We start from the raw sequence: 27,504 nt of genomic DNA, 5'->3' as shown, positions 1-27,504 counted from the left end.
TTCATTAAAAATCAACTTGTAAATAAGTTTTAATACCTGATTCCAATGAAAAACTATAAACACTCTTTTAAGAAACCTTTTACAGTATAATGAAATAGTCCTTCAAATTTTTTTTACAGAATTTAAATCCAGTAACTGCGGTTTTTGAACTATACCGTTAAACAGAGACCTACTAGACACTGATCAGAGCAGTAATAGATTACAGCTACAATAGAATGATAGAAATTGTTACATCATGCATGGTTAAGCTTGTACGTCATGCATTGTAAAAGCTTGTTCCAGCATGCCTTGGGGGTGGAATAAACGTAGCATCCATCTTTGGTTTCGTTGTACTTTGTTAGTGCCACAACAAAATCAACTTTCTTCTTTTTTTAATCAGAAAAACCAGGATCCCCAGCCATCATATCTTTAGCTTCAGACATTCAAGCCACTTCACTGACAGTAAAATGGACTGCACCAGGTGATGATGGAGGGAGTCCTATCACAGCATACCGAGTGTTCATACTAAAGGGTAGCACTGAGATAAAGAATGAGAATGTTACTGACCCTGGTACAACGAGTCTGTCCGTTGGAGGTCTGGACAGAGATACCGAGTACAGTGTGAAAGTGTTTGCCAGGAATGCTGTGTTTGAGGGTACAGCTGCGCAAAAGACAATCAGGACAAAGATTGAAGGTAAGATTTTCAACAGCTCTCATTATTTGAATGTCCAACCAAAAGGGATACAGCTAAACTGACATCGGCTTTACGAAAATTGCTAATTTATGCAGTTGTCACTTAAAGTCGATGATTTTGCTACAGTGCTGTCCATTGGTCTATTATTTTAAAGTGGTGTAACATTATTGTCAAACACAACAGCAAAACACGAATACATGCCGTCAACATGGCGGATAAACAAGCAGCCTATTTTGTGCTCGCGACGGAACAAAATAGGCGCAAAATGGTGGCGCCAAGCATAACGTGAAACCCATTTTATCGGAATAAAGAAAAATGTTTTAATATTTTTATCAATCAGGAATTCCCGAGACACCAGACATTGTAAACATGCCTGCGGAGGTACAGAGTGATGAAGTGGCCTTAAAATGGACAAAGCCAGTCAACAATGGAGCGGACATCACACAATACACTGTATATATACGAAACGTTAGTAGTAATGGTACCGTAGGAGACTGGAGAAGACTCGAGGTCATTCATGATGTCTCTGTTCGTGAATACGTCGTCACGCTTAAAAAGAATCAGCGGTATGAGTTTGTTGTGACTGCAACCAACAAATATGGAGAGAGTTTGAAAGAAAAGCAAAACGTCAAGAAAATCAAAGTTTTAGGAGGTAAAGTTATGAGAAAATTAAACTTCTTGTTGCAGATTATTTCTTTAAATTGTATTTGTTCTGATATTTCTGTTTGTCGTAAAAAGAAATTAGTGATGGTTGGTATTGTATATGTAATGCCTTAGGGAACTGTAGTAACTCTATCATCTTGGATTACTGTATAACTAAGTTGTATACACATTTTTTTTAAACTAACTGTATGTTCGTTCATGTTTTCTAGGGTCCACTAAGTCGACTTCACATCAGAAGGAAACAGGTTATTAATGAATTCAGTGTCTATATAGTAGAAGACTGACTCGTCTTGCAAGACGTTTTTTGTAAGGAGAGTAACTGAAAATATATAACCATATCTAACCTTAAAATAAAAATATTAACAATTAGTATATACACACTCAGTGATCTTGGTGTTTCAAGCAATCTGATTGGTTCGCTATCTCGGGCTAATGAGCATTATTCACTCCGTAGGGAGTGAATAATGCTTGATCCAAACTGAAACAAAATGGCCGGCGTAAACCTGCGTTTCGCCGGCGTTTCTGAATCGCAAATACTAAGAATACAAGAAGATTCTGAACCAGAAAAGACAAAAAAGGCTAAGAAATTTAGCCTGATGGTTTTTAAAGTAAAAGACGACTACATATTTTGCAATTTGCAGCACAATGTCCACACAACTCGAGTACTAAAACGATAAACAATTGCTTACCGTCAAGTCGCGCTCTTCGCCCAGCATCGGCAGAAATGAATACCGCAGATTTATCGGCAGCAACATCAAGTGTTATTCAACTAACATCCTCCACAAATATTCAGGAAAACGTCTTTGTGCAAGAAAACATCCAATTTTCACCACAGTTCTACACACATTCAGAATAATCCAAACATTCAGGTGGATCCTTCGCCAAGTGCTCTTTCAATTTTCAATTCAAGTGAACTTCAAAAGCTTTGATTCAACGGTCAAAATGTTTTGCAAGTAGGTTTTTGATTCAGATTGCAGGTTTGAGTGGTATTAAAGGACCATTTTGCTAGATTGTGACGAGGATTTTATCGAAGATTAACTAGATTTGCCATGTTTGAAGATTCTTTAAACTGTTTTTGCGCATGTCGGTTAGTGCCGCTTGTACAGTATGTACGTTTTCCATGCATGAATTGAGAGGTCAATTAAATCGACTTTAAATGGTTTCCTTCTGAAAACTTTGAGATCGCTTGTTGTTGAGATCACTTCGTGTGTATCTACCACTATTCACCTCGATTTCAAAGAATAATTTTTAATTATTCCACGAGCGCGCGTTGGATATGAGTTGGCTATACTATAACTTTTAAATATCGAGAAACCTTTGCATGGGCTCTTATACGGCTGATTAGGCCAGATGAAAACACACGCTAACAACACACTACATTTCAACATGGCGGCCATACAAGAACCCAGGTCCGCCCTTTATTTAGCATGCGTATACAACCGCTGAACAATACATTACAATAACGATCTCATATCCAACAACCGCGTGTGGAATAATTGTTTTACAAAAAAAGCCGAAAGAATTGCAATATTTGAGCTCCCCAGCTGTTTTCCTTGACGCGTATCCGCTACCATATTTGAGTCAATGGCATATGAGCTCATACACTATTGCCTGTTAACCAATCAAAATTCAGGAATTGCAATATATACCATTGTTTTTTTAGAAACAGTGCCACAAACGAAAAATGCCGCTTGTGACTAGGATCCAACGCAATTTGGGATCTTATATACAGTGTACGATGCCTTGACTCCAAGATTTAGATAAGCTGAATTGAAAAAAGGAAGTCACATATGACCACTATTACCAAGTATTGTCCAATGTCAACTATACACTGAAGAAGTCCGAAGGGCGAAACATTTGTACTAAACATGGTCCTGTGAGCGGTTTGCTGTTGACTTCCTTTTTTAATTCAACTTTAACAAAAATAAATGTATATACTTGTATTCGTCTTACAAACAATTTCCAGATGACTGGTTTACAGGCATGCTACTTTAAATAAAAGAGAGGAAACAAATATTAATGTTAAATGTTACAACCCACAGTTGTTAGATGCGACAGGGAAGTGGAGATTCTTCATGCTGTTTATCTCAGTATCATAATCTTATTGGTTATAATCATTGTTATAATCAGTGTTATCAGCTGGAGAAGGCGTCAAATTCCAGGTAATTCTTTGTGTTCACTCTCTACAATTTTTCGCTAAAATATAATTTTAGAAAGTTGTTAAGCCGTTTAACGTACCTCCACCTATCCGTTTATTTGTAATGAAACCATCGGAGCTTTGCTCATTGTTTAGAAGGATTCCGCTGAAGGTGTGAGAAATGAGTGCGAAAATTAAGTACCAAAAACCTACCCATAGCACGGAAAGATCTTATTGAAATTCATTTGTCTTAGTAACCCCGTGGTTAAATCATAAAGCATTCTCGAAAAATTTAAAGTCAAACCTCGTACAAATGTTTGGAACGCGCGCCATTTTGTATAGAACTGGCGTGAAACGTCTGTTTTAATTGAAATATAGATAATTTCAAATCCATTTCTCACTCGCAGGGTCAACTTGAATGCTAGAATTTTTTTTAGCTGCACTTCAACTGTTACCATGCTATGCGGTCTCTTTAGTAACTTAATTTTGGCCGGTGTCGCTCGAATGTTGGGAGGAAACCATCTTAAATATTTCCAGTGTGTGTTATCGTTGTTGCTATTGAAAGTAACCGCTTTGATTTTAGCTTTCCTTGGTATTATCTGCGCGTTCCCGTTCTAATACCCTGGGTGCCAAAGGTATTTTTTCTAGAGCGGCTCCACTCCTTGTGTCGTTCAGAAATAAGCGATCGTAAAGCCCATTCGCTGCTTTATTTCTGTACACGTTTTTGTTTTTCAGCAATCCATAAGCGTGAGAAACGGTGAGTACAACAGTCAATATTTGGAGATGACAAAATAGTAAATTAACTTATAGCTAGCTTCTTTTAAATCAGAAAAATTTCTTAAGTTAAACGAGAACTATAGAAAGCAACAGCTATAAATGACTATTCACGATACTACATCGGCATATTTCAATGAGTTTTTAAATTCAGTTTAAAACTTACAATCATATCTTCAAATTTCAGTGGTAGCAAATCCTCATCACGGGCAGATTTGACAGATTCCATTCAAATGGTAAGTTCTTCTTTTAATTTCGCTTTCAGTATAGGCTCGGGGAGAAAGCCAATCTACCAATTACTATTTCTTATTAAATTGGCGTCGTTAATTTTTTTTACTGTTTATTCCTAGACAACTGTTGTCCAACAGGAAGCAGATTTTCAGTCAATCAAAACAAGTGAAGTTACCAGCGCAACTTACGAGATTCCTAACAGCAGTGATTACATGCCGCTTCATCCTTCAACAAGAAGCTGGGAGATCAGACGAGAACAAGTCAACATCATTAAAAATATCGGAAATGGAGCTTTTTCCCAAGTTGCTAAGGCAACAGCAAAGAACATCCATGGTAACCAAGATGTGACTGTGGCTGTGAAAATGTTGAAAGGTTATCTCATTAACAAATTTAAGCGATACTGTGACCTTTTTTAGATTCGATTGTTTGATTGCAATGGGTCGATATTTTTCTTAAATTGCTTTGCTCCAAATAGATAATGCTCCTGATTCAGACAGAAAGGACCTGCTTTCAGAACTTGAATTGATGAAAAAACTGAAGCCTCATCCTCATGTGATAACGTTGATGGGATGTGTAACAGAAACTGGTAAAAGAATAAATATCTCCGTTTTAAATGTTGTATAATGAACGATACATACATATGCTGTTAGTTATAAAATGGCTTCAAAATACGTCCTCCCTCGGCTCCAGAATTTAAATGAAATTTTGACTGTATTCCTATTCAGTACCTATATGTTAATGGAATCTTTTATTCTAGATCCGTTACTGGTCCTTATTGAGTATGTCCCGTACGGTGATCTGCTGGGTTATTTGAGGAAGAGTCGTGGGCTCAATGACACGTATTTTAATAACCCGGATAGAAAGCCAAAAACCAATCTGACTTCACAGCAGTTGATGAGTTTTGCATGGCAGATAGCTGATGGGATGACTTATTTGTCGTCAAGAAAGGTAAACATCTATAATAATATGGATTCACCCAAGGCAACTAAAGAGAAAACCGAATTAAATAACAAGGACTGCAATTTGACATATTGGCATTTTTTCTTTTAGATAATCCATCGTGACTTGGCGGCCAGAAATGTTCTTGTTGGTGAAGGAGAGAAGTGTAAGGTGACAGATTTTGGGATGGCGAGGAATGTTTACCAGGATGATATTTATACCAAAGAAAGTCGGGTGAGTCCCCCCCCCCCCCATCCCCCCCCTCCCCCGAAACTCACAATAAATTGTATTATTGTTCTAAAGCCTGTGATAGCATATAATGATAAAGACTAGTGAGCCTGTTTATCTTTCAGGGCCGGTTGCCTGTCAAGTGGACTGCTTACGAAGCTTTGGTATACGGAACATACACAACACAAAGTGATGTGTGAGTGGTTATCAAATAAACAATAATTATCTCCCCTTTCAATTTACCTGCCCGCCATATATAGCAACTAGAATGTAGGACATTCCGCAGATTCCATGATATATGATTTTTTTATGACTTAACATAAAGCTTTGTACTCAAGCGCCAAAAAACGTAATGCTTACCACCCAGTAACCATGCAGTACAGGAGGAAGCGGGGTGGTGGAGTGCTGTTGTGGGTCACAATTGAAGTGATACAAATCAGAACGATGTTTTAGGGTTAGAGGAGGAACGAAGGGGACACTGATTATTATATCTTGTCAATGGATACAAAGCTAAGCAACATCCCGGGATAACTTCGATAATTACTCTTATAATTACTTTTACTATTATTATGTTACTGTAATTATTGTTTTGGAAGTCATACGAGTAACTCGTGTTGATGCTCAATCTTTCAGCTAATTTTAATATTTACGTGCAACTCTGTTTAGTCCCCTGGGTTTCAACCTCCTTCTCATTGATTGGAGTAATATTCTATTTTGTGGCCCAAAACCGCGTCCTAGGAGTTAAAAAACAATTTGTATACAGGTTAACAATTTTTTTTAATGATATAACGTTCTCTGATAATGAAATGTTCTTTGGTATGTTAGACGTAATATGAAAAAGATTTATTGTTTGCTACTTGAAAAAAGTGATTATCTAAAGGACGGTTTAAAAGGAAGTAACACACAGAAAATTAGCATTGTAAAGGACAGAGCCAAGACGTGCATGCTCTTTCGTCCTATCGTTCCTGTTTCCTCTCCACTATTCCCAGCCCCCGCCCCACCTCCAACTCCTTCCTGTACTATTTATATTGTTACCAATTAATTGTTACTCACATTTTTTCGCAGATGGAGCTATGGTGTCCTTCTGTACGAGATTCTTACCATAGGTAGGTTCAGATACTCATCGTTTACATAATAAAATTAAACCATACATCATGAAAACCATTCATTTTACTCTCGATTGTCTTATCTAGGTGGATCTCCATATCCGGGAGTTAACGCTCGACAAATCGTACCGAAACTTCAAGAAGGATTCAGAATGCCAAAACCGAAACATGTGGATAGCAAATTGTAAATACATTGTAGCTGTTGTTGTTGTTGTGTTTGCTGCTGCTGTTTTCATTATTTCTTTTGCGATTTCTTCCCTCACCAGGACAAGAAATGAAAACAATATATAACTCGTTGTCCTGTTTTTTAACTCTGTAATCTCTAATGTAACACTGATTAAACCTCTTAATAGTATGTTTTTGCCTAAGACAATACACTTTACTATAAATGTCTTTCCCCACAGGACGCAAATTTTTGCAGTTGATCAGTTATTTATTGAGTTCCGCTCTCAAATCTCGTTCAGCGCAACCATACTATTTACATGAAGCATATCCTTTGCCTGTTGCTAACTGTCTTTATGTTGATTAGTTACCAGATTATGCTTAATTGCTGGGAACAAAAGCCAAGTGATCGACCAACCTTTCCTAAACTAAAAGAAACGATGAAAGGCATTGAGAGAAACCACAAGGTAAACACTATAGAATTCGGCATATTTTGTTAGTAACGCAAAAAGTAACTAAAATAAACATGTACAGCATTAAACAGGCGAAGTTTATCGTCCTTTTTTCACACCTGGAACACTTGACTTTTAACATCTTTTATTTTAGTTCACAAGACGGCGCAGTTATAAAATTAGCAAAGTAGAAAAAATAACTAGCGATTGGTGCGGAAGCATTATCTTCGCTGCAAATTATTCTTTGCATTGCTTACACCATGTCAGTCAACTTAAATCAGCTTCACTCGAAACTAAAAATTGATTCCACAGCTAACCTGCGACATATTTTGCTGTTGCAGACATACATCAACCTTGATGAGTATGACAACAGCTTGTACGCCAACATGGAGGATCTTACGGCTGAATAACAAGTAGTGAAACAGACGTCGTACTCTTACTCGGCTGCAAAGTTAACGTTAATGTAAAAGATAAGTCGCTATTAACAACAACATAAAAGAGAAATGAAAGTAAACTTTAAATTTGCAGTATAAACCTCCTAGTTATAAGCACATCTATCTGCCAACAGAAATCAAGCCAACAACCTTAAGAAAATAAAAGTAATTGAAATAAAAGTAGCCACTAAATAAGCCGGGTCAAGTAGAATGCATATCAAAACGTTTAATCGCGCGGGTATATATTTTTTTAACATATAACTTCTAAGAGTCTCTAGCTAAATTGTTAGCTGATTTTTTTTAGTGGTTCTTTAATACTGCTTGTAAGATCGATCGATATAAACTCGCCGATTAAAATCCCTTACGGAGATGCACTTCCTTTACAGTGTTTCTTTTGTATTATAAATCGTAAATACTCGCGCTGATATTATTGAAATGATATGTTATTGTAAGTAGTATTGTTGTAAAAGTAAAGGTCCTGTAGAAGTAGTGTATCTTGTGATGTGTTTTTTAACGTATGTATTTTTAAAATATTATAAACGGAATAAAGTATTGCAATCAGATATGTAATGTTGTTTTTTTGATGCCCTGATTTTATCAGGAAATGTTCTGCACACTTCTCGATCACCTGCTTGAATTTAGTACTTGCCTGGCAAAAGTAATCTTAACTCACCACTTCTGTTGTACACTACAACAAACAACTTGCATTGAAAGTAGTCAGTTGAAACGACAACAAAGAAACTAAACTTATATTAAGGAAACAGAATTTAAATTTAAAAACAAGTTCTCTTTATCTTTGCCAAGAAAATGGTGTTTCACATTCTTGAAGACGTGACCAAAAATGTTTCGAATTATAACAGCAGCGCTATCTGGAACTTAACCTTCCTTCTAGGTCTGATGTTTTCTCCTACATCTGCCGTTAGTTATGCGAAAAGAGAGCCAAATCATCAGCATAGCCGAAGTCGTTCAACTGTGAATGTCGACAGCGTCCACTGGATTCCTTTCTCTTGGTTGATGTAGTCTTTCTTGTAATCCAGTCAATAGCTAGCAAGAACAGGAATGGCGATAGAAGACATTCCTGCCTGACTCTAGTAAGAATTTAAAATAAAGCTTACTACGTCTTCACACTTAACTATTTTATTTTACTGCATAATGGTTCTCCACCTAGTTATTCAATAGTTAATACAGCATTTCTTATCTTACTCTTTGCACTTAATACTACCTAACTTCTGCCACAATTTCATACGTGGCAAATGCTATTTAATGCTATTATCCTAAGACTTATTATTGTGCGCTGTGCTAATGCTTTGGATGTTCCATTAAGATAATTGCATTGCTTAAGTAGATGCTCTATGGCTTTTCTAAGAGAAATCATTCCACAGTTCGAAAATTTTGACTTGCACGGAACTATACTTTGCACATTGCATCCCGTTTTCAGTTTCAAACAAAGAGAAATGAAAAACAGAAAAAACATATCTTGGCTCAAGGCACTTATTAGCCCTCTTTTTCGAGAATCACACAAGTATGAACAATAGAAAAGTTCTAATGACAAAGAAAACAGTCAGATTAATATTGTTAAAAAACTAAGTTTAAAAAGTTGTAAATCGTCTCTTTAGATTGTATGCGCCTACAAAAGTTAACTTACGCGTGTCATTTCTTAACTTTTACTGTCAGAAAAGTAACAAGTACAAACAATAGAAATGGTTTATAATTTAAGGTTTATAATAAGGAAACAGGAAACCGCGGGCCACTGTTCAAGTGATAGTTCTATTAACTAATTTTATGATTTCAAACAATCGATATATGTTTGGTTGCACAAGCTAAGCAATCGAAAAAATATCTTAGGTCGCCTTTTTGTTTGCACGTGCGAGCGAAAGTTATCTCACGTATGGCACTAATATGAATCCTTCTATGTGGGAGGACACTCCCTCCTATGACCAATTTGTTGGATGCACAAAGGTCTGCGAACATTTCTCCATTTTCGTTCATAACGCCAAGTCCATGAAGTCCCATGTCTTTGCAGTTATCAGCCCCCATCTTTGCATTAAGGTCCCCAATAAGTATGGTCCTGTCTTTTTTTTTTCAATTTATCAAGAATACTCTGCAGCTTATTGTAGAACTCATCTTTGGCTTCCTCATCATGGTCATTCGTGAGAGCATTACACTGAATAATGTTCAGCGCTATTTTCCTAATTTTGGTTCTAAATTAAAGGAGGCAGTGATGATTCTTGATTCTGCAGCCTCCCATGTATATTACGCAATGAGAGTTGTTGTGCTTTTCGCGAGAGCATGAAGGCTACACTCTCCGTGTGTGGAGCGTTCATCTCTTTACGATCTGAGTAAACTACCATTTCTCCTGTAATTAGCGTCGTCTGATCTGACTGCGTCCATCTTGTCTCGGACAAACCTAGCACGGTGATGTTGTAATTCCTTTCTCTCAGAAACCACCTGAGTGCTTTTGCCTGCAGCATATAATGTCCTAACATTCCAAGTTCCTATCTTAGAGATCATCCTGGGAGATAGAAAGGGCCTCGGCTCTCAGGTATTCTTGCGGCTATTCCTCCCCGAAGGAGGCTTTTCCCATCCAAAAAACTGGTTGCTTTAAGAGATTAGTCGATGTTTCGGTAGCAAATCAGAGTTTTTACAGGGTTGCGATGCTGGTCCCACGCTCAACCTCCAACCCGGAGTACCCCTCAGGGAAAAGTAAAAGAATTAAGTCACGTCACTGATGCTCTGAAATCAAACAGCTACCCACAGTCGGTCATATCTAACATTCTGAAGAAGAAACCACCTCTGGCAATCACACCATCTCCAGAAGAACTGGTAGGAATGTTTTTCAGATGGGCTGATCCTTCAGACTCACATTGTGGCCTTGCGGTTTTACCTTACATCAAAGGCCTAACTGAACCTCTCTCGAGACTTCTGAGAAACAATGGAATCCAAACTATAAGCAGACCCCTTAGGACATTACAACAAGAATTTGTTTCCCCGAAAGCAAGACCTCCGGCGGAACTACAAACAAATGTCGTCTATAAGATACCATGCGCCGACTGCCCGTGGAGTTACATCGGCGAGACGGGAAGATGTTTAAAAACAAGAAAAAAAAAGCTCGTTTTTCGTCATATTTTTAACCAGAGACCGCTTTTTAATATTTTATTAAAGGAGCATGTTGTTGTTTTTCTGTCAGTTGGGGAGCAACGTGAAGAATGGAGGGTGGAGTAAAAGGCGGGATATTCTCGTCTTTTTTCCCCTTTTTTACGCGCCGTTTTATCTGTCGCTGTGACATGTCCCTGCGTCTTGTCCCCACGAGTGCGGAGACCATAAAACGTAGGCGGGCGAGTGGTTGCGAAAACGATGTTTTTACTCCAAATTTTGCTTATTGCATCGCTTGCACCAAAGCTGTTCGTTTGAAACTTATACGAGTTAGCTTTTACACAACTAAATCTATCGATATATTATCTTGTTACAGACGTATATCAACCTTAGAGAGTATGACACCAGCCTGTACGCAAACATGGAGGACCTTACAACTGAATAAAAAGTAAAACAGAGTATGTTGTACTCTTACTTAGGTGTAAATGTTAATGTAAAAGAGAAGTCGCCATTTAAAACGGAAATGATAGCAATGGTTAAGCCCGGAATGTAAAACCCAAGTAACGCGCCCGTGTATCTGCCAACAGAAAACAATGTTCCATTTTTGAGGCCTCCCTGTACTTGAAATAAAAAATGACGATTATTTTTATTGTAACGAGGTGTTATTGTGAGTGGTATTGTTGTGAAAAGTGTTGCTGTAAGAAGTATATCCTATAATGTATTTTTTTATTGAAATTTACTTACAGCTTAAATATTAAATAAGAAGAAGGTTTAGCGTTGAGACACGTTATTTCGTTTTCTTAATGCCCAAATATTATCAGAAAACTAATTGCACTTTTCTCGATCTTGTGCAACTCTTACTAAAAACTAATTTTCAGATTATCTGAAGGTGGCTCTGTACCCGTCTGATAGATTTTTTAGTTTTGTATCATGGCATGCTGACCATAACTCGATGATAACTGATTGGGGTTACCGAGCTCATGTTCGAATTGTTTTGTGTGTATTAGCCCAAAACGTTAATATTAGGGAAGTTTATAACAGGTTATACTGTTCCTATGGTAATTATTAATGACGGGAAAAGGATCATAACTTGTCGATCAATAATGAGCATTTTTGTGTTTTATATATATACCATTATTACTGTAATGGAAACTGAAACTCACCCATCAAAGTATAATGGTTGGAAAATACTGAAAATCGTTAACATTTTGCCTTGAAGAGTTTGTAATTGATTTCCATTAATTGCTTTTTTATGTATTTTTGTAAATATGTTATGTAAATAGAACCGACCTGCAGTTTCAAGTTACTTATTTACGCTCCTGATTATGATAAAGGTTAAGAACTGAAAAATCGCATAAAGAGTTTATTCCTCGCGAAGCGAGGCCGAAGGCCGAGCGTAGCGGGGTGTATAATTTTGTCCCTCAAAGGGCTCAGGCGGGATGAAATCTCGTGTGGAGTTTACGGTCATATATATATATTTATTATTCAACACATGCGCGCGCTGCCCATATATGGTCAAAATGTTAACGATATCTGTCATCTGTACATAACAGATATCCTGCGATATATGTAGGTTGCGAAGATTTGTCCGAAATGTTGTAAAGCGCTGCATAATTATAGTTTTTCTTTCTGCAAAATGTGTTTCGTTGGCAAGTTGTTGAATAATAAAACAATTATCCTGCTCAATCTTGCGGAATATCGTCTGATTTTAGCCAACTCGGCCTACGGCCTCGTCGGCTAAGTATCAGGCGATATTCCGCGCGATTTCGCAGAATAATTGTTAAATATTTGTGAGCTTGGTGTATGGCGGAAATGACGTCACACGGCCGCGCGCTGGTGGCCTAATGGTGTGAGCGTCGGACTTCAAATCAGATCTTCGGGACTGAGGGCAGGGGTTCGAATCCGGCTAAAGTTTTTTTTTCTTTTCTTTTTTTACTTTTTTTTTGTGGGTTTGAATCCTGAGCCTTTCATTTTTATCGTTTTTCTTTTTGGATTAAACTGTACCACTGATTTCCACATAATACTCCCTCAACGCCTATTCAAGCTATAAACCTTTCATGGCCATCAGAGGCGCGCGAGCGGAGGGTTTGAATCCTCCTGCCGTTCATTCTTCTTTTTTTTAATGCCCTGAAATAAATGTCCAAAATGCGAATATCCAATAATTTGTCGATGATTTTGAAAATAGCCTGCGCTTCCCAACGCTTTATACCTCTTTACGAACCAGAAAGAGCCGCCATTTTTAAAGCGGAGTAGACCCTGGGAACGAGGGTGTCGCGGCCATGTTCGTTACTAGGCAACAATAACAAATCACCGGTTAAAACCGGTTATCGCTCCTTATTTATAAGACCCCCCCCCCCTCCCTCCCCAACCCAGAGCTTCGCGAGGCCCTGCGAGTCACGTATTACTAGTATAGTCTAGTTCTCTTTTTTTATTTAACAATTTTTTTTCCGAAGGCGAGGCGAACAAGACAAAGTCGAAGTAAAAATTCATCAATGTTCACTGAGCCGGAGGTGATTACATGTTGTAGTGGTGGTTATCATTATGGTTTTTCCAGGCAGCTAGTACTCTGATTTTAGCACTTGTAAAAAATATCTATGAATGTAAATAATTTTGTAAAGGCAAAAAGATTACAAATAAAGATTGGTGCTGTTTTTTGTTGTTTGTTGTTGAGGTGAACATAATTATACCAATAAGAGCATAAAACATGGAAACTGTTGTGATTCGGGTCCGTGGAATCAGGATTCATGAATAAACATTGTGAGAACAAACCTAGATCAACAAAAGGATTTTATTCTCTACACACGAGGAGCAGGCACCTAGTGCGCATGTACATAGGTCCGCAGATCATGCACAGAAATGGCATTACAAACTATAACATCCTCCTCCTTCTGAGAAGAAAAGCAAAAAGAATAGTACTAGACAGGGTACTAAGGTAAACAAATAAATAAAAATAAACTGAAAATGTTATCATATTGTCAAGTGTTCATTGTCCGAACAGTGTCTTCAATCAACAGCAAACAGAAACTAAACAAGTCTAAAATGTGCACAACACAGTTCAGTTCATAGGTCCAACTTGTCAGGTGGTTTCACTATTCTGGAGGAGCGACGGAGTGGAATCTCTCTGGACACATGCTCTGCTGGTGGTGTTAGGCAAGGTGTGCTGGGGGTTACTGAAGTAATCTGTTCACTGGTTGAGATGATTCCGCTTGGTTGAGCCCTGGGTGTTGTGGTGCAGCCTATGTCTGGCGAAACTGGTTCAGGTTCTGCTACGACTGTGTTGTTGTTGCCTTGTGTTTTGACCTCCTCTCCGGTAGGGCGAATGTGGCGGCGGTTTCGCCTGAAGGTACTACCATTTGCCATTGCAACAACATATGAACGAGGGCTCTGTACAGTGCTCTTGATTACACCAGGATCCCATTTGTGGCTGTGTGGGTTTCGTACACGCACTGGTTCATCAGGGTGTAAGGCAGGAAGGATCTTTGAGGTTTTGTGATACTGTGACTTCTGCTGGTCCTGTCTTGTTTGAAGTTTGGCATTTATGTCACCATCTGCTGACGAGGAAAAACTGGGCTTAGAAACTGCTGGGAGGTTAGTTTGATACGCTCTCGAGTTCAACAGTTCGGCTGGAGATGGGATGTTATGATCAAGCGGTGTGCTTCGCATGCATAGCATGGCAAGATGAGGGTCTGCACCAGATTCTTTGCATTTTTGTAGGAGGTTCTTTTCTGTTTGAACAGTTCTTTCAATGAAGCCATTAGCTTGTGGGAAGTATGGACTTGTCGTAACATGATCAAAACCATATGTGCTGCTAAATTCCTGAAAGTGGGCAGATGTGAATTGTGTGTCATTTCCTGTGACAAGTTTGCTTGGGATTCCATGCTCTTCAAATATGGCTTTCAAATGAGCAACAGTTGTGTCTGATCGCATGTTGTCCAATTTCCTCACCAATGGAAACTTGCTGTAGTAGTCTGATACCACCAGGTAAGGTGAGTTGTTCCAGAAAAACAAATCAGATCCTAGCGTGTGCCATGGTTTAGGTGGAATGTCATGGGGCACAAGAGGCTCTTTCACATTTAGGTTCTGATTTCTTTGGCAAGGACCACAGCATTTGACCATCTCCTCTATGTCACGGTTTATGTTGGCCCAAAACACAGATCCTTTGGCACGAAGTTTACACCTTTCTGCGCCTTGGTGTGCATAGTGCAACTGCTGTAACACGGCAGGCTGTAGGCTTGTTGGGATCAGGATGCGTGTGCCCTTTAGGATGACACCATCTGCAACAGTTAGTTCATCACGGTAATTCCAATAGGCATGAAGATGAGATGGACATTCTGATCTTGTGTTGGGCCATCCCTGTGTGACGACTGTGCGGAGGGAGAGGAGCACTTCATCTTTAGATGTTTCTTCTTTTATTTGGTCAATTCTTGTCGGGCTGGCATTTAGATGTAGGTGGAGTTCATGGACTGACACGTCAAGCCCTTCAATTGTGTCACCTGGACATAGGCTGATTCTAGACAATGCGTCCGCCAGTGGTACTTCCTTTCCTGGGACATACTTGATCTCCACGTCGTACTTCTGAATCCGGAGCATCATTCTTGCGATGCGTGGTGGAGCAGTTGAGAGGTGTTTTTTGAAAATCGCCTCTAATGGCTTGTGGTCTGTCTCGACAGTGACGTGTCGTCCATATGCATAGTAATGGAACTTCTCAAGGCCATGCACAACAGCTGGTTGGATGATATGGAGGCTAGGTTAGGTACAAATCGGCTGAGGAACTGTGTCATACCAAGGAAGGATTGCAGGTCGGCAAGGCTTCCAGAAGGGTCCATCTTCTCAATTGCTTCCATTTTTTGTGGGTCTGGCCTTAGGCCACTGGCACTGATGATGTGACCAAAGAATGGTATCTCGGTACATCTTATCTTGCATTTATCTGCATTGAAACGGAGGCCAGTTTCACGTGCGCGTTCCATGACAGCTCTGAGGTTAGCATCATGATCGCTATGGTCTTCTTTGTACCCATAGACGATGATGTCATCAGCTATGCCAGTTACTCCGGGTAAATCGCCAAATGTTTCGTCAACCTTCTTCTGGAATATGTCCTGGGCACAGATCAACCCAAATGGAAGTCGCAGAAATCTGTACCTGCCATGCGGTGAGTTAAAGGTGGTGTAAAGTGAGCTTTGGTGATCCAGTTGGAATTCCGATGTTCCAATACCCACTGCGGGCGTCAACGATAGAAAAATACTTTGCACCATTGAGTTTGGGAAGAACCTCATCTAATGTTGGAGTGCAATGATGTGGGCGTTTGATGGCTCGGTTGAGGTCTTTTGGGTCTAGACAGAGTCTGAGTGCACCATTGCTCTTTGTAACACATACCAAGGAATTGACCCAGTCAGTGCAGATCATGCACAGAAATGGCATTACAAACTATAACAGAAACGACAAACAAAAGTGCCTGCAAGCAGCGTGGCCGAGTAGTTTAGAGCGCTAGTGATGTAATCCGGAGGTCCCAGGTTCAAGACCTTCACCCTGCCACTAGCTGGGTTTGTTCTCGGTAGTCACGATTTCAAATGCTTGGACACACTTTGTTGTATATAGCCAACTGGTCTGCCTCCTGCCCGTTGGATTCTTAACCACGTTATGTTCATTTAAAATATCTGTTTCCTCTGTTTAAGTGACATGCCTTTATTTTAAGATCATTTTGCCCGGTGTGACCTATTCACTTCCCATCTGGGGTGGACACAGTAACAAAGCCGGCTTTAAGTCACTTGAGTCTTAACATTGTAGAGCTGCACGTATTATTCTTAATTTCTTGCGTGATATGCCCTCTGAGGAAGTTGAAGAAAAGGCGAAATGAGACTATATCTTTTATAAGTACAAGCTCGGTTTAGCGAAATTAGTATATAAGGTCTACAACGATTTAATACCGCCAGATATGCGCCATATCAATGTGGAAGCGGAAAACAAGCATGGTCTAAGGAAAGGTTACAAGGTAGTGGTACAGCGCTTTTACACCAACTTTATGAAGCACTCTATCGCCCACAGGGGATCCGTTATTTGGAACGCCCTCTCACAACGACTATACGGTAAAACTAGTCATTTTAAGTCCTTTTTAACATAGTGAGAGGCAAGAACATTCTTAAAAATATTAGCTTCGAGGAATTATCCACGCAGACCGAACGATGATGTTTTTAAATTTTATTGAATTTTTTAATTGTTGTTATAATAGTGAATTTCTTCTATCTTCTTAATATTTTTAGGATGTCTTTTTATATGTCTTTTTAAATTTTTTAATTTGTACACGGCCCCACAAGCTTTTAGCTTTAAACGTTTTACCGTGGTTAAATAAAGTTATACACAAACAGGTAAAAAACAAACGTTATTATTGCCCGACGTTTCGGCGACATCATGACGCCATTATCAAGGGTAAATTGAGAATAAATAATTAAATGCGAGGTTCAAAGAGATAAACATTTGCATGAGAATAAATAATTAAATGCGAGGTTCAAAGAGATAAACATTTGCAAATGTTTATCTCTTTGAACCTCGCATTTAATTATTTATTCTCAATTTACCCTTGATAATGGCGTCATGATGTCGCCGAAACGTCGGGCAATAATATCGTTTGTTTTTACCTGTTTGTGTATAACCAAATCACTGTTAATACGAATTTTAAATAAAGTTGTTATTATTATAAGCTATCTCGAAGCTAAGTGCATGACCACTATAAAAACAGTATAAAACAACATTTACATTTATTTAAATCTTGAGACATGAAAAATGTCTCGTTGATCATCATGAAGACAGGTATCCAAAATAGAAATATTTTCTATTGTACTATTCCTATTTAAAACAACGTTTCATGGATGAATGAAAACGTATCCGTTTTCATGCCTAATTGCCATAGACCTTACTGAAAATAGACGAAAGCAATATTAGATTAGAGCGACATTTACATAAACAGTAGCCTGCATTTGGCAGAAACAAAATCTGTATGGATCTTTATCGGTGGACATTATCTGTTCCAAGAAGCGGATAGTTTTCGCTCTAGGAAAACTGCGATCTTCAAGGAAGAGATAACGTTGGGAGTAATTCTGTAGGTGTTTAAAAATATTACTTATCTGTTCAATATATTTAATACTATATTGACGTAGAGTGCACAAATGAGATAAATTTACTCTCGGCAAACAAACAAAACGTGATATTCTTGAGCACTCGTCGCTCAGGCTAACTTTATCCCAGTCGGGTCTAATAATAAAAATTGTAAAACGCACCTGTGGCGTCTTCAAGAGGTCTCCTCGTCATCCTTTTTCTTTTCATTTCCTTTCTTTTTTACAGTGCGGCTACTGTACCAGGGGTCACCCAGACAAAGTTAACCAATCACAAGGCAAAACGGAAACAATAAATTTCAGCATTTTTTCCTTCAGCCAATAAAATGTCGAATACAGAACAATGAAATTTCAACTTGTTTCGTTCGCTACGCAATGCTAAATTTTGACTGTATCTGAGAGATGGCGCTGGATTTTCAATTAACTTCGATTGCATCCCTTTTGCACTTAAGTAGTTGTGACAGCACGAATTGGAAAGTAAATATCAGCGATGATAGCGAAAGAGAAGTTCGAAACTGTGTAAAAACAGGGAAAGCAACGGCCGTGCCATATGTCTCCAGACGTATTAAAAAGTGCGTGGCGGAGTTTGCTCTGGACAATTTCAAACAATTTCCTCTACGGCATCAACGGGAGTTTTGGTAGTACCATTTGGAAAATAAATGTACGTAAGCCCAGCAAAGGAAGACATTCTATACTGCACAACGTACCAGATATAGCGAGGATGACAACATTTTTTTACATTTTTTGTTCACTCGTTCATTTACTTTATATGTTAAATAGAGCGTTAGCTAACGTTGACGTTTCGATTTAAAAATTTGAGTAGTTCCACAGGCTGTACAAATGAATGTCATTTGTCTGCAGTCATGTAAGTTTGCAAGAATCGATTTTAATCTCTGTGAAAGCAGTGACACGACGGCCGTTTGTTCAGTTGGACAAACTATGTGGCGGAATTTGATTCTCGGAGAAAATAAAACTTTATCGCCGGCTCTTTCAAACGGTCGTCGCGTCACAGCTTTCACAGAGATTGAAATCGATTCTTGCAAACTTGTATGACAAATGACATTCATTTGTACAGCATGTGGAACTACTCAAATTTTTAAATCGAAACGTCAACGCTACCTAACGCTCTATTCAACATATAAAGTAAATAGCTTCACGAGTGAACAAAATGAAATTTTACTGTTTTTTACTCGACTGACATTTTATTGTGTATATCTGGTACGTTGTGCAGTTTAGAATTTCTTCCTTTGCTGGGCTTACGTGCATTTATTTTCCAAATGGTACTACCAAATTCCCGTTACGTTGATGCCGTAGAGGAAATTGTTTGAAATTGTCCAGAGCGAACTCCGCCACGCACTTTTTAATACGTCTGGAGACATATGGCACGGCCGTTGCTTTCCCTGTTTTTACGCAGTTTCGAACTTCTCTTTCACTATCATCGCTGATATTTACTTTCCAATTAGTGTTGTCACGACTACTTAAGCTCAAAAGGGATGCAATCGAAGTTAATTGAAAATCCAGCGCCATACAGTCAAAATTTAGCATTGAAGTGTTTTCGTGGCGAACGAAACAAGTTGAAATTTCATTGTTCTGTACTCGACATTTCATTGGCTGAAGGAAAAAAATGCTGAAATTTATTGTTTCCGTTCTGCGTTGTGATTGGTTAACTTTGTCTGGGTGACCCCGGTTACAGTAGCCGCACTGTAATGCTTTTTCTTGTTTCAGTTGCTCATGCGTGACTTGAATGACTTGAGTACTGAAGTGTGACTCTATTCAAATGAACGACGTATTGGCTACCTACATTATAAAAGCGCCAACATAAACTGCTTCCTCGAGTGGGCATGATAACAACACCTAAGCAAGCCAAATATTTTGTCTCATACTGATAATGGGTGGACACGCCATTTCGTTAGGTTACTTTTTACATGTAATCGTGCTTATACTTCCGCATTCAGGTACGTTTAAGATTTAGTTCATTACATTTTTACAGGTCGTGTAGTGGGAAATGTATTTACATTTTTAAATAATAGTAATAGAAGCGTTGTGAAAGATCAAGATCATGACGAGGACCTTTGAAATAATTGCAAAGTATTTACAGACATTGTAGGCGTTTGCAACAAAAGAGGTCAACACAGCTCAGTAAAGCGCGTTTGACTAAGTAAGATCAATTTACATTGTGGTCACAACTAATCAGTTGGATCAGTAGTAATCGCGTACCAAGACTTCTGAGACGTATTTGACAAAATATTTACATTAGACTCCTTCCAACTACTAACAAAGCGATCATACAACAGGAAGTCCAAGAAACTGACGTTCAGTTATGAAAACGTGAATGACATGACTGCGCAAAATTTTAAAAGACTGCTTTCACTCACGGCAAATAACCTGAGCCATACATGACATACCGGGTAAATTCAGTTAATGTTCCAAGGGCGCACCACAGAGATCGCAGACACACGATGTGACTAATCGATGATGATAAAATATAAGGATTTGTATGAATCTTTATACGTAGAATAGTCAGCGAGCGTTAAAGCCGCATTTCCGCTTGTTTCACTTTTGGTTCGCCACCACCTAGGGAAATGGAAAAGGAAGAACTTTGCTACCAGCGTGGTGGTATATTTGACAGGCAGCTGATGTGACCAACACGTCACTAGCTGTTGCCTTTTCAGGTTTCGCTTCATTAGATTTATTTTTTAAGGCACTATGTCACGGGGATTTCGTAGATTTTTGGTCTTAACTATTCTAAAATTAGTGGTAGGCAACCAGTGATAGGCAACCAACTGTTCTAAAATTAGTGGTAGGCAACCATGAGAACATTATCTTTGAACATCTACAGGAAGTTATAACCTTATTTTGCGAAAAGAAATCAAGCTACTGCTATAAATATCGATTTTTTTTTTAAAACGCACGGAACCGCTTGAACTTAAAAACGTTAGCCTCACTTTTTCAAATTGAAATCCGTTTCCATCCGAGCCATACGCAGCCAAAGATGCTCAGTCACAGTTTCAGTGCTTTTATATAGCAACTTTTGATAAAAATGGATAATTAGTTTAGGTTTCTGGCGACACAAATATAAATTTTGGCTGTTTCGAAAATCTGGTAAAATCCGTGACATAGTCCTTTTAACTACAAGAACAATACAAGAATCAACGTGCCGATGTTTATATTCTCCACAGTAATAAGCGCATACAATTACACCAAATTATCATTTGTAGTGTTACAAACGTGTTCTGTGCAATTTCAAAGTCCTGAACCCCAAGGTAGGTTTATTTTTTTGGTTACATTTTAAGCAACTGTTTTTGGTGTAAATTTCTTTACAACAATCTTGACCTATTCGTTTGGTTGATCGTAATCGGTCGAGTTGGATTTAGAACGTTGGAGTCTTTATTCCTATTTCACTTGAATCTTGCTATTTCATACCAAAAGTTGGAATTACTGTTCATTCTGGAAATAGAATTTGAAATAAATATGTTTAAAATCTAGGACTTGAAGGAAAATGCATTTACTCTCGAACTCACTGAACGTGACCTCACAAAATCAAACCCTTTGCCAGTCGCTATTCAAACAAAGTTTCTGCTTTTTATGAAAAACAGCATCAGTAACAATGTCAGAGCGTTAAGAATATTAAGGATATAAGATACTGCTCTCTTTCTCAGTGTATCATAATATATCCTCTTCTATCGTTTTTCTATTGTAAACTATATATTTGACATAAGAATAGGTTTTTTTCAAACCTCTCTTGTTTTATCATACTCCTTACGTGGGTTTACCTCGGTGTAAAAACCTGTGAAATTTTCCTTTGTTTTAACCTTTTGTATTGTTTTGAGGTTCTTTGTTCCCTTGTTCGTTCTTATTACGTCACGGGTGAGTTTCGCAGGTTTTTACACCGAGGATGAGCCCCTGGCGTCTGACAAAGAATTATGTTGACGAAAGCTAGTTAGGGTCTAAAAATGTCTTTTAAATTGATTTCTGGTGTTCCAGAAAAATCAACTTGGCAAAAGTTTCCAGCGCTTTACAGCTCTTATGCTTTGGATATTCTAGGCGTCATCATGACCGTTAATATAGCGTTTAAATACGAGACGGGTTTTAACAAAATCTAAGGTGGAAACTTTCTCAATCCTCATCTCTAAATTGGGTCTGATAAGTCTTGTTAGAACAAAGATTAACATCGTAATTATTTTCTACGCTACAATTGACGGCACCTGCATGTATTTTAAATATTTTCTTTTGGGCAAATTTAATTAAAATTTGCTTCTTTCTTTACCAAGTTTAATATCATTTTCTTTTTTTAAATTAACATGAAAGCGAGGCTTCAGTAAAAATGCGCTACTTTAACGCCTTTGGTCAAGATTTTTATTTCAGCAAGTTATAAATTTTAAAAATATTGCCTTTCTTTAGTGCGAAAAGAGAAAATTGAAAGAGCAAACGGTTTGCAGATGATCGTGAGCGAAAAGTTTCTGCTCTTATGTAACAGAGAATGAGAATGCTGTGACACGTCACACAAAACTAGGACAAATATCATGTGATTTCTTTACAAGCCGTGGTGCTTTCCATAAAATTGTCTTTCATAGAGTCCTATCATTTATCTGGATAAGTTAGTTTGAATTAGTTTCTTTGAATAAATCGAGTGGCAATTTTAGCCTCGTTCTGATGTGACACTTTTTTTGACTTGTTCCGACTGACAAAAACATAGCTTTAACTCAAAACGTATACCACAATTTAAAACCACAAACTACCTAATAAGAGGAGGTTTTAATCTATTGAAATCCGTTGTCAAACCTTTTCAGTACTCTTAAAGTGTAAAAAATCATTTCTGTACTCCTAGCTCCCGGACTAGATCTATTTCAAAGGAAACCAATGCCGAAAACTACGTGAAAGTTATATAAACTCAAATTGCCTGTCGGGAAAACGTGCCAGCTTTGAAAATTCATTTATTCGGAATCTTTTACTCATGTTTACTTTTTTTGTAGAAAGTCTGATTCGTTTCACATCGTCAAAGTATGAAGGAAAGACAGTAACAGGGCTGGTTGGCTCGTCTGTTAACTTTACATGGAGCTTCACTGGTGATGTTCGTTCTGTTTCTTGGGGACTGAAACACCCTCGCTTCCCTGACTTGCAGAATAATGGAGCTCTTGTAGTATTAAGCAAAGTCGGTCCAGTACCACTAACAGTCCCTTCAGCATACAATGGACGTGTGAGTGGTAGGGGTGATGTATCCTCTGGTCAGGTCACATTTACGCTTAGTTCGATCAGACATAGCGATGAGAGATTTTATGGCTGTTTTATAAGATCAAATGTTAATTTTGAATCGCCGAGATTTGACGCTGTACACTTTGTTGTGAAAGGTGGGTGCGAAAAAATCGTAGCTTATAACTTATTTGTTCAGTTTTTTTTTTTCAATTTATACAGTTGCATCAACTCTTTCGATCAAACAGGCTGCATGACTGAATTTGTGACTTTTAAAAGTCTTTTGTTATCTTTGCAGTTTTAGGTTCTTTCCGGCTGCCGTATTTACAATTACTTAAGATGTGCATAACTGTGCTAACCCCTTTTGCATTTATTATCAATACTTTCCAGATATTAACATGTTTCACAATTATGCTTTATTTACGAAAAAAATGCCACAATATCTTTAGGGGATGTTACTTTCACGATTGAACCTTTTCTTTGTTTTGAGGGTTTATTATGTCAAGCTATATCACAGTTGTATCACATTTAGTGCGAACGAAAATGTGCATCAATGTTTGTCCTGGTATTCTTGGCATGAAATTTATCTGGCATAAAATGCACTGTTGTCATTTAGTTACTTATTTCTTTAGAGCTACCGGCATTCACGCCATCTTTAGTAAAGGGAAGTTACATTGAGGGAACATCAGTCAATATTAGTTGTACAGCGACTGGGAAACCAGAGCCGGAAGTATCCTGGATGCGAAATGGACGAATCAAAAGTTCTGGGAAGAAAATAACATATTTGAACTTCGACAGAATAAAGCGGACAGATGATGGACTGTACACATGCAGAGCTAACAACTCAGCAGGAACAAAAAGACACAAAGAATTCCTTGTGGTTCGATGTGAGTCTGAAAGCTTTTAATTCCTAAATATAAAGAAGCATATTCTTACAAAACAAACTAAAACAACATTTCTTAAATTTGACATTCGATACAAGCATATTCGACGAGGGAGACGTTCTCCTTTTTTCTATTACGTTTTTGCCAAACGACTTAAAGAAAGAGCAACGTTTTTTATCTTTCTTTTACAGACCCGGCAGAAATACTTAGCATTACTTCATCAGCTGCTAGTTCTTGGATTGGTCAGACAGTGACTTTGAAGTGTGTGTCAGATGGTGTTCCTACACCAACACTCACCTGGTACAAACCTGATGGAAATGAACTAAACACAGTCACAGCTAAAGAAAGCACAATGGAGGTGACGATAAACTCTAAGCAAGATTTTGGTCGATACAAGTGTGTTGCTTACAATGGCCTCGATCCTGCAAACCACAGCTCAGTGCTGTTGGAACAGATAAGTATGTGAAGGCAGATTTTCCAAATTTTAGAATGATTGTTGTAATACGAAGAGGCCGAGAAGAAAGGTCAAAGTAACAACAGCTGACATTCACATTTTGACGACCTAAGATTTTTATTTGAAGTTAACACGGAGTTCCTGATTGATAAAAGTTAAAATCTTTTGTAGGCAAACAAAGCTAAACATCGGGTTACTTAACTGGTTAAATTGTTACCTATTTTTAACCATGCGAGTTATATGACACATCACATGCAGAGAAAACTCCGTATTCAGTCATATACATATATCTTCTCTCGTTAGAGGAAACAGGATCCCCAGCTATCGAATTTGCAGCTTCAGATATCCAAGCCACTTCAATGACAGTAAAATGGACTGCTCCAGCTGATACTGGAGGGAGTCCTATCACAGCATACCGAGTGGTCATACTAAAGGGTAGCACTGAGATAAAGAATGAGAATATTACTGACCTTGATACAAAGAGTCTGTCTGTTGGAGGTCTGGAGAGAAATACCGAGTACAGTGTGTTGGTCTTTGCCATGAATGCTGTGTTTGAGGGTACTGCTGCGCAAAAGAGAATCCGGACAAAGATTGAAGGTAATATTTGAGAGGTTTTCAATAATGGAATGCGTTAAATGAAAAGGGATATATATAACTGATAAAACTCCATAATCCAGTTTCCTTGTTTGATGCAAGAATGTCATAGTTATTTGATGTTAAAAACGTGTTGAATACTTGAATAGTACGCGACTAGTAGAAACATTTTTTAATGTTATTATCATTCAGGCATTCCCGAGACACCAGAGATTATAGATATTCCTGCGGAGGTACAAAGTGATGAAGTTGCCTTAAAATGGACAAAGCCAGTCAGCAATGGAGCGGACATCACACAATACACTGTATATATACGAAACGTTAGTACTAACGGTACCGTAGGAGACTGGAGAAGACTCGAGGTCATTCATGATGTCTCTCTTCGTGAATATCTCGTCACACTTAAAAAGGGTCAGCGGTATGAGTTTGTTGTGGCAGCGACTAACAAATATGGAGAGAGTTTGAAAGAGAAGAAAAATATAAAAAGAATCCGAGTTTTAGGAGGTAAACCTATGGCAAACTGATTCTTGCTTTTGTGGACTATTTTCTTAACTACAATCTTTGACAAAACTAGTTGAAACAAATGCATTTCACGCATTTTGTACAAATATCCTGACCTACAAGCAGTTAAAAGTATTTTATCCCCCTCTTCCCCTACTCAATGATGTTTCTGGAGGTTTGCAGTTCGACCCAATTTGTTTTGAAAATACTACAACATTAACAACGTTGAAATGGGGGGGGGGGGGGGGTGGATGGGGTTGCAAAACTGAATATTTCTGTTAGCTAAATTAGTGGCAAATTGCTAAGTGTTTCAACAGTTTTTTTAAAAGATTGTAGTTCTGTTTTCCTGAATTTAATGTTCGTCGAAAAAAGAAATAGGAGCGAGATGCTTAAATGGCTTACGGGAAACTGTGGTTATGTTATGTTTGACGGCTGTTGATCTAACTTGCAAACGTTCTTTCAACGTAATTTTACTACTGGTTTTTTGTTTTGTCTTTTAAGGGTCCACCGGGTCGACTGCAAACCAGAATCAAACAGGTGATTAAAGAATGCGGTTTATACATTTTCCGACTGATGTATAGTAAGAAATTTAACTTAAAACAAACGAATAAAAAATAAAATGTTTGTTAAAGTGCTCAGCACTTAGCTTCCAGGTGAATACCATTTTAATTTTAAATTTTATTACGTGCAGCTGTTGGATGTTACAACCAAATGTTGATTCTTCATGCTGTTTACCTCGGTGTCATAATCTTATTGCTGGTTATCATTGTTGTAATTTGTATACTCTACTGGAGAAAGCGTCGGTGTCTAGGTAAGTATTTATTTTCACTCTTTACAGTGGGGCCTCGCTTAAAATTAAACATAGTTGTTACGTTGTCGATCATACTTCCTCTTCCGTCGGTATTTTCTTTGGAAACCACTGGCGCTTTATTAACTATCCACGTTCACAAGTGGCAAATGAAATTTTCATCTTTTCCTAATTGGCAGTAGCCCTTACTGAGTGGGGCTGCTTTGCTGTTAGCTTTCTTCGGTACTATCTACTTATATTGGCCGAAATACAATGGGTGCCAATTGCCTTTTTGCGCGGGAAAAAGACGGAGGAAAAAAAAGGGATGGAGGAAAAAATCTCTGGTAGCCAACTGAAATGCTACCTCAACTCCTACTTGTATACAACTGTTTTTTTTTTTTGCTATCTCGATGAATAGGCTCACAGTTCTTTATTATTCAAATCATTAAAATGCGTGAAAAATGCTTGGAAAGATTCAAAGATATCGGTTAACGTATTGACAATGCTTTTTTGTCATTCATTATTGTCTTATTAGTGTAAAGCGCATTAGATCATATGTACATGGATTTTTGCGCTATAGAAATAATAAAGTTATTATTATTATTATTATTATTATATTATTATTCTGAACGCTTTCTTGTTTTGCAGCGACCTTAAAGCGTGGGAAAAGGTGAGCACAAAAATTAAACTTAAGTGTATATTCAGAGCTCGCTATAAACTTAAGACTTATAACCGACATTACTTACTAATTTTATTTTAATATGTAGTGTCACATACAACTTATCAGTGTGCCCGTATTCTTAATTTATTTCTTGTTTTTAATACAGTGGAAATAAAGTATTCGTTTCTGTGGTGAATTCAACGTGGCCAGAATTATTGACAAGAAAAAGAGTTGCCTAATTTTATAAAATAAACATAATGCGTTCTAGTGTTGCAGTCGGTTGCACTGAATGATGCGGATCGTGAACTGATATTAATTGCTAGATTCCGCTGTATATTTGATATGCATTGTCGACAGTGGGCAGACATATGCATTATATGCATTGTCGACATATGCATGATATGCATTGTCGACAGTGGGCAGTGGGAGAGAGCG

General features: G+C 38.1%; 1 protein-coding gene across 1 annotated transcript in view; it reads left to right on the top strand.

Moving 5' to 3' along the window:
• LOC144662795 (uncharacterized) overlaps positions 1-8,340 on the top strand; it is a 152,900-nt gene extending 144,560 nt beyond the window's left edge. The window contains exons 11-19 of the mRNA XM_078523730.1: positions 4,598-4,850; positions 4,954-5,064; positions 5,236-5,426; positions 5,529-5,651; positions 5,771-5,841; positions 6,711-6,751; positions 6,839-6,935; positions 7,281-7,380; positions 7,707-8,340. Coding sequence (XP_078379856.1) covers positions 4,598-4,850; positions 4,954-5,064; positions 5,236-5,426; positions 5,529-5,651; positions 5,771-5,841; positions 6,711-6,751; positions 6,839-6,935; positions 7,281-7,380; positions 7,707-7,775 — 1,056 coding nt within the window. The 3' untranslated portion in view covers positions 7,776-8,340. The remainder of the gene's footprint in view (positions 1-4,597; positions 4,851-4,953; positions 5,065-5,235; positions 5,427-5,528; positions 5,652-5,770; positions 5,842-6,710; positions 6,752-6,838; positions 6,936-7,280; positions 7,381-7,706) is intronic.
• Positions 8,341-27,504: the final 19,164 nt, after the last annotated feature.

This window comes from Oculina patagonica, chromosome 8 (assembly GCF_052425735.1).
Source record: "Oculina patagonica isolate OP01 chromosome 8, crgOcupat, whole genome shotgun sequence".
In the NCBI taxonomy this organism is placed as follows: domain Eukaryota; kingdom Metazoa; phylum Cnidaria; class Anthozoa; order Scleractinia; family Oculinidae; genus Oculina; species Oculina patagonica.
This window is presented reverse-complemented; position numbering and strand designations above follow the sequence as displayed.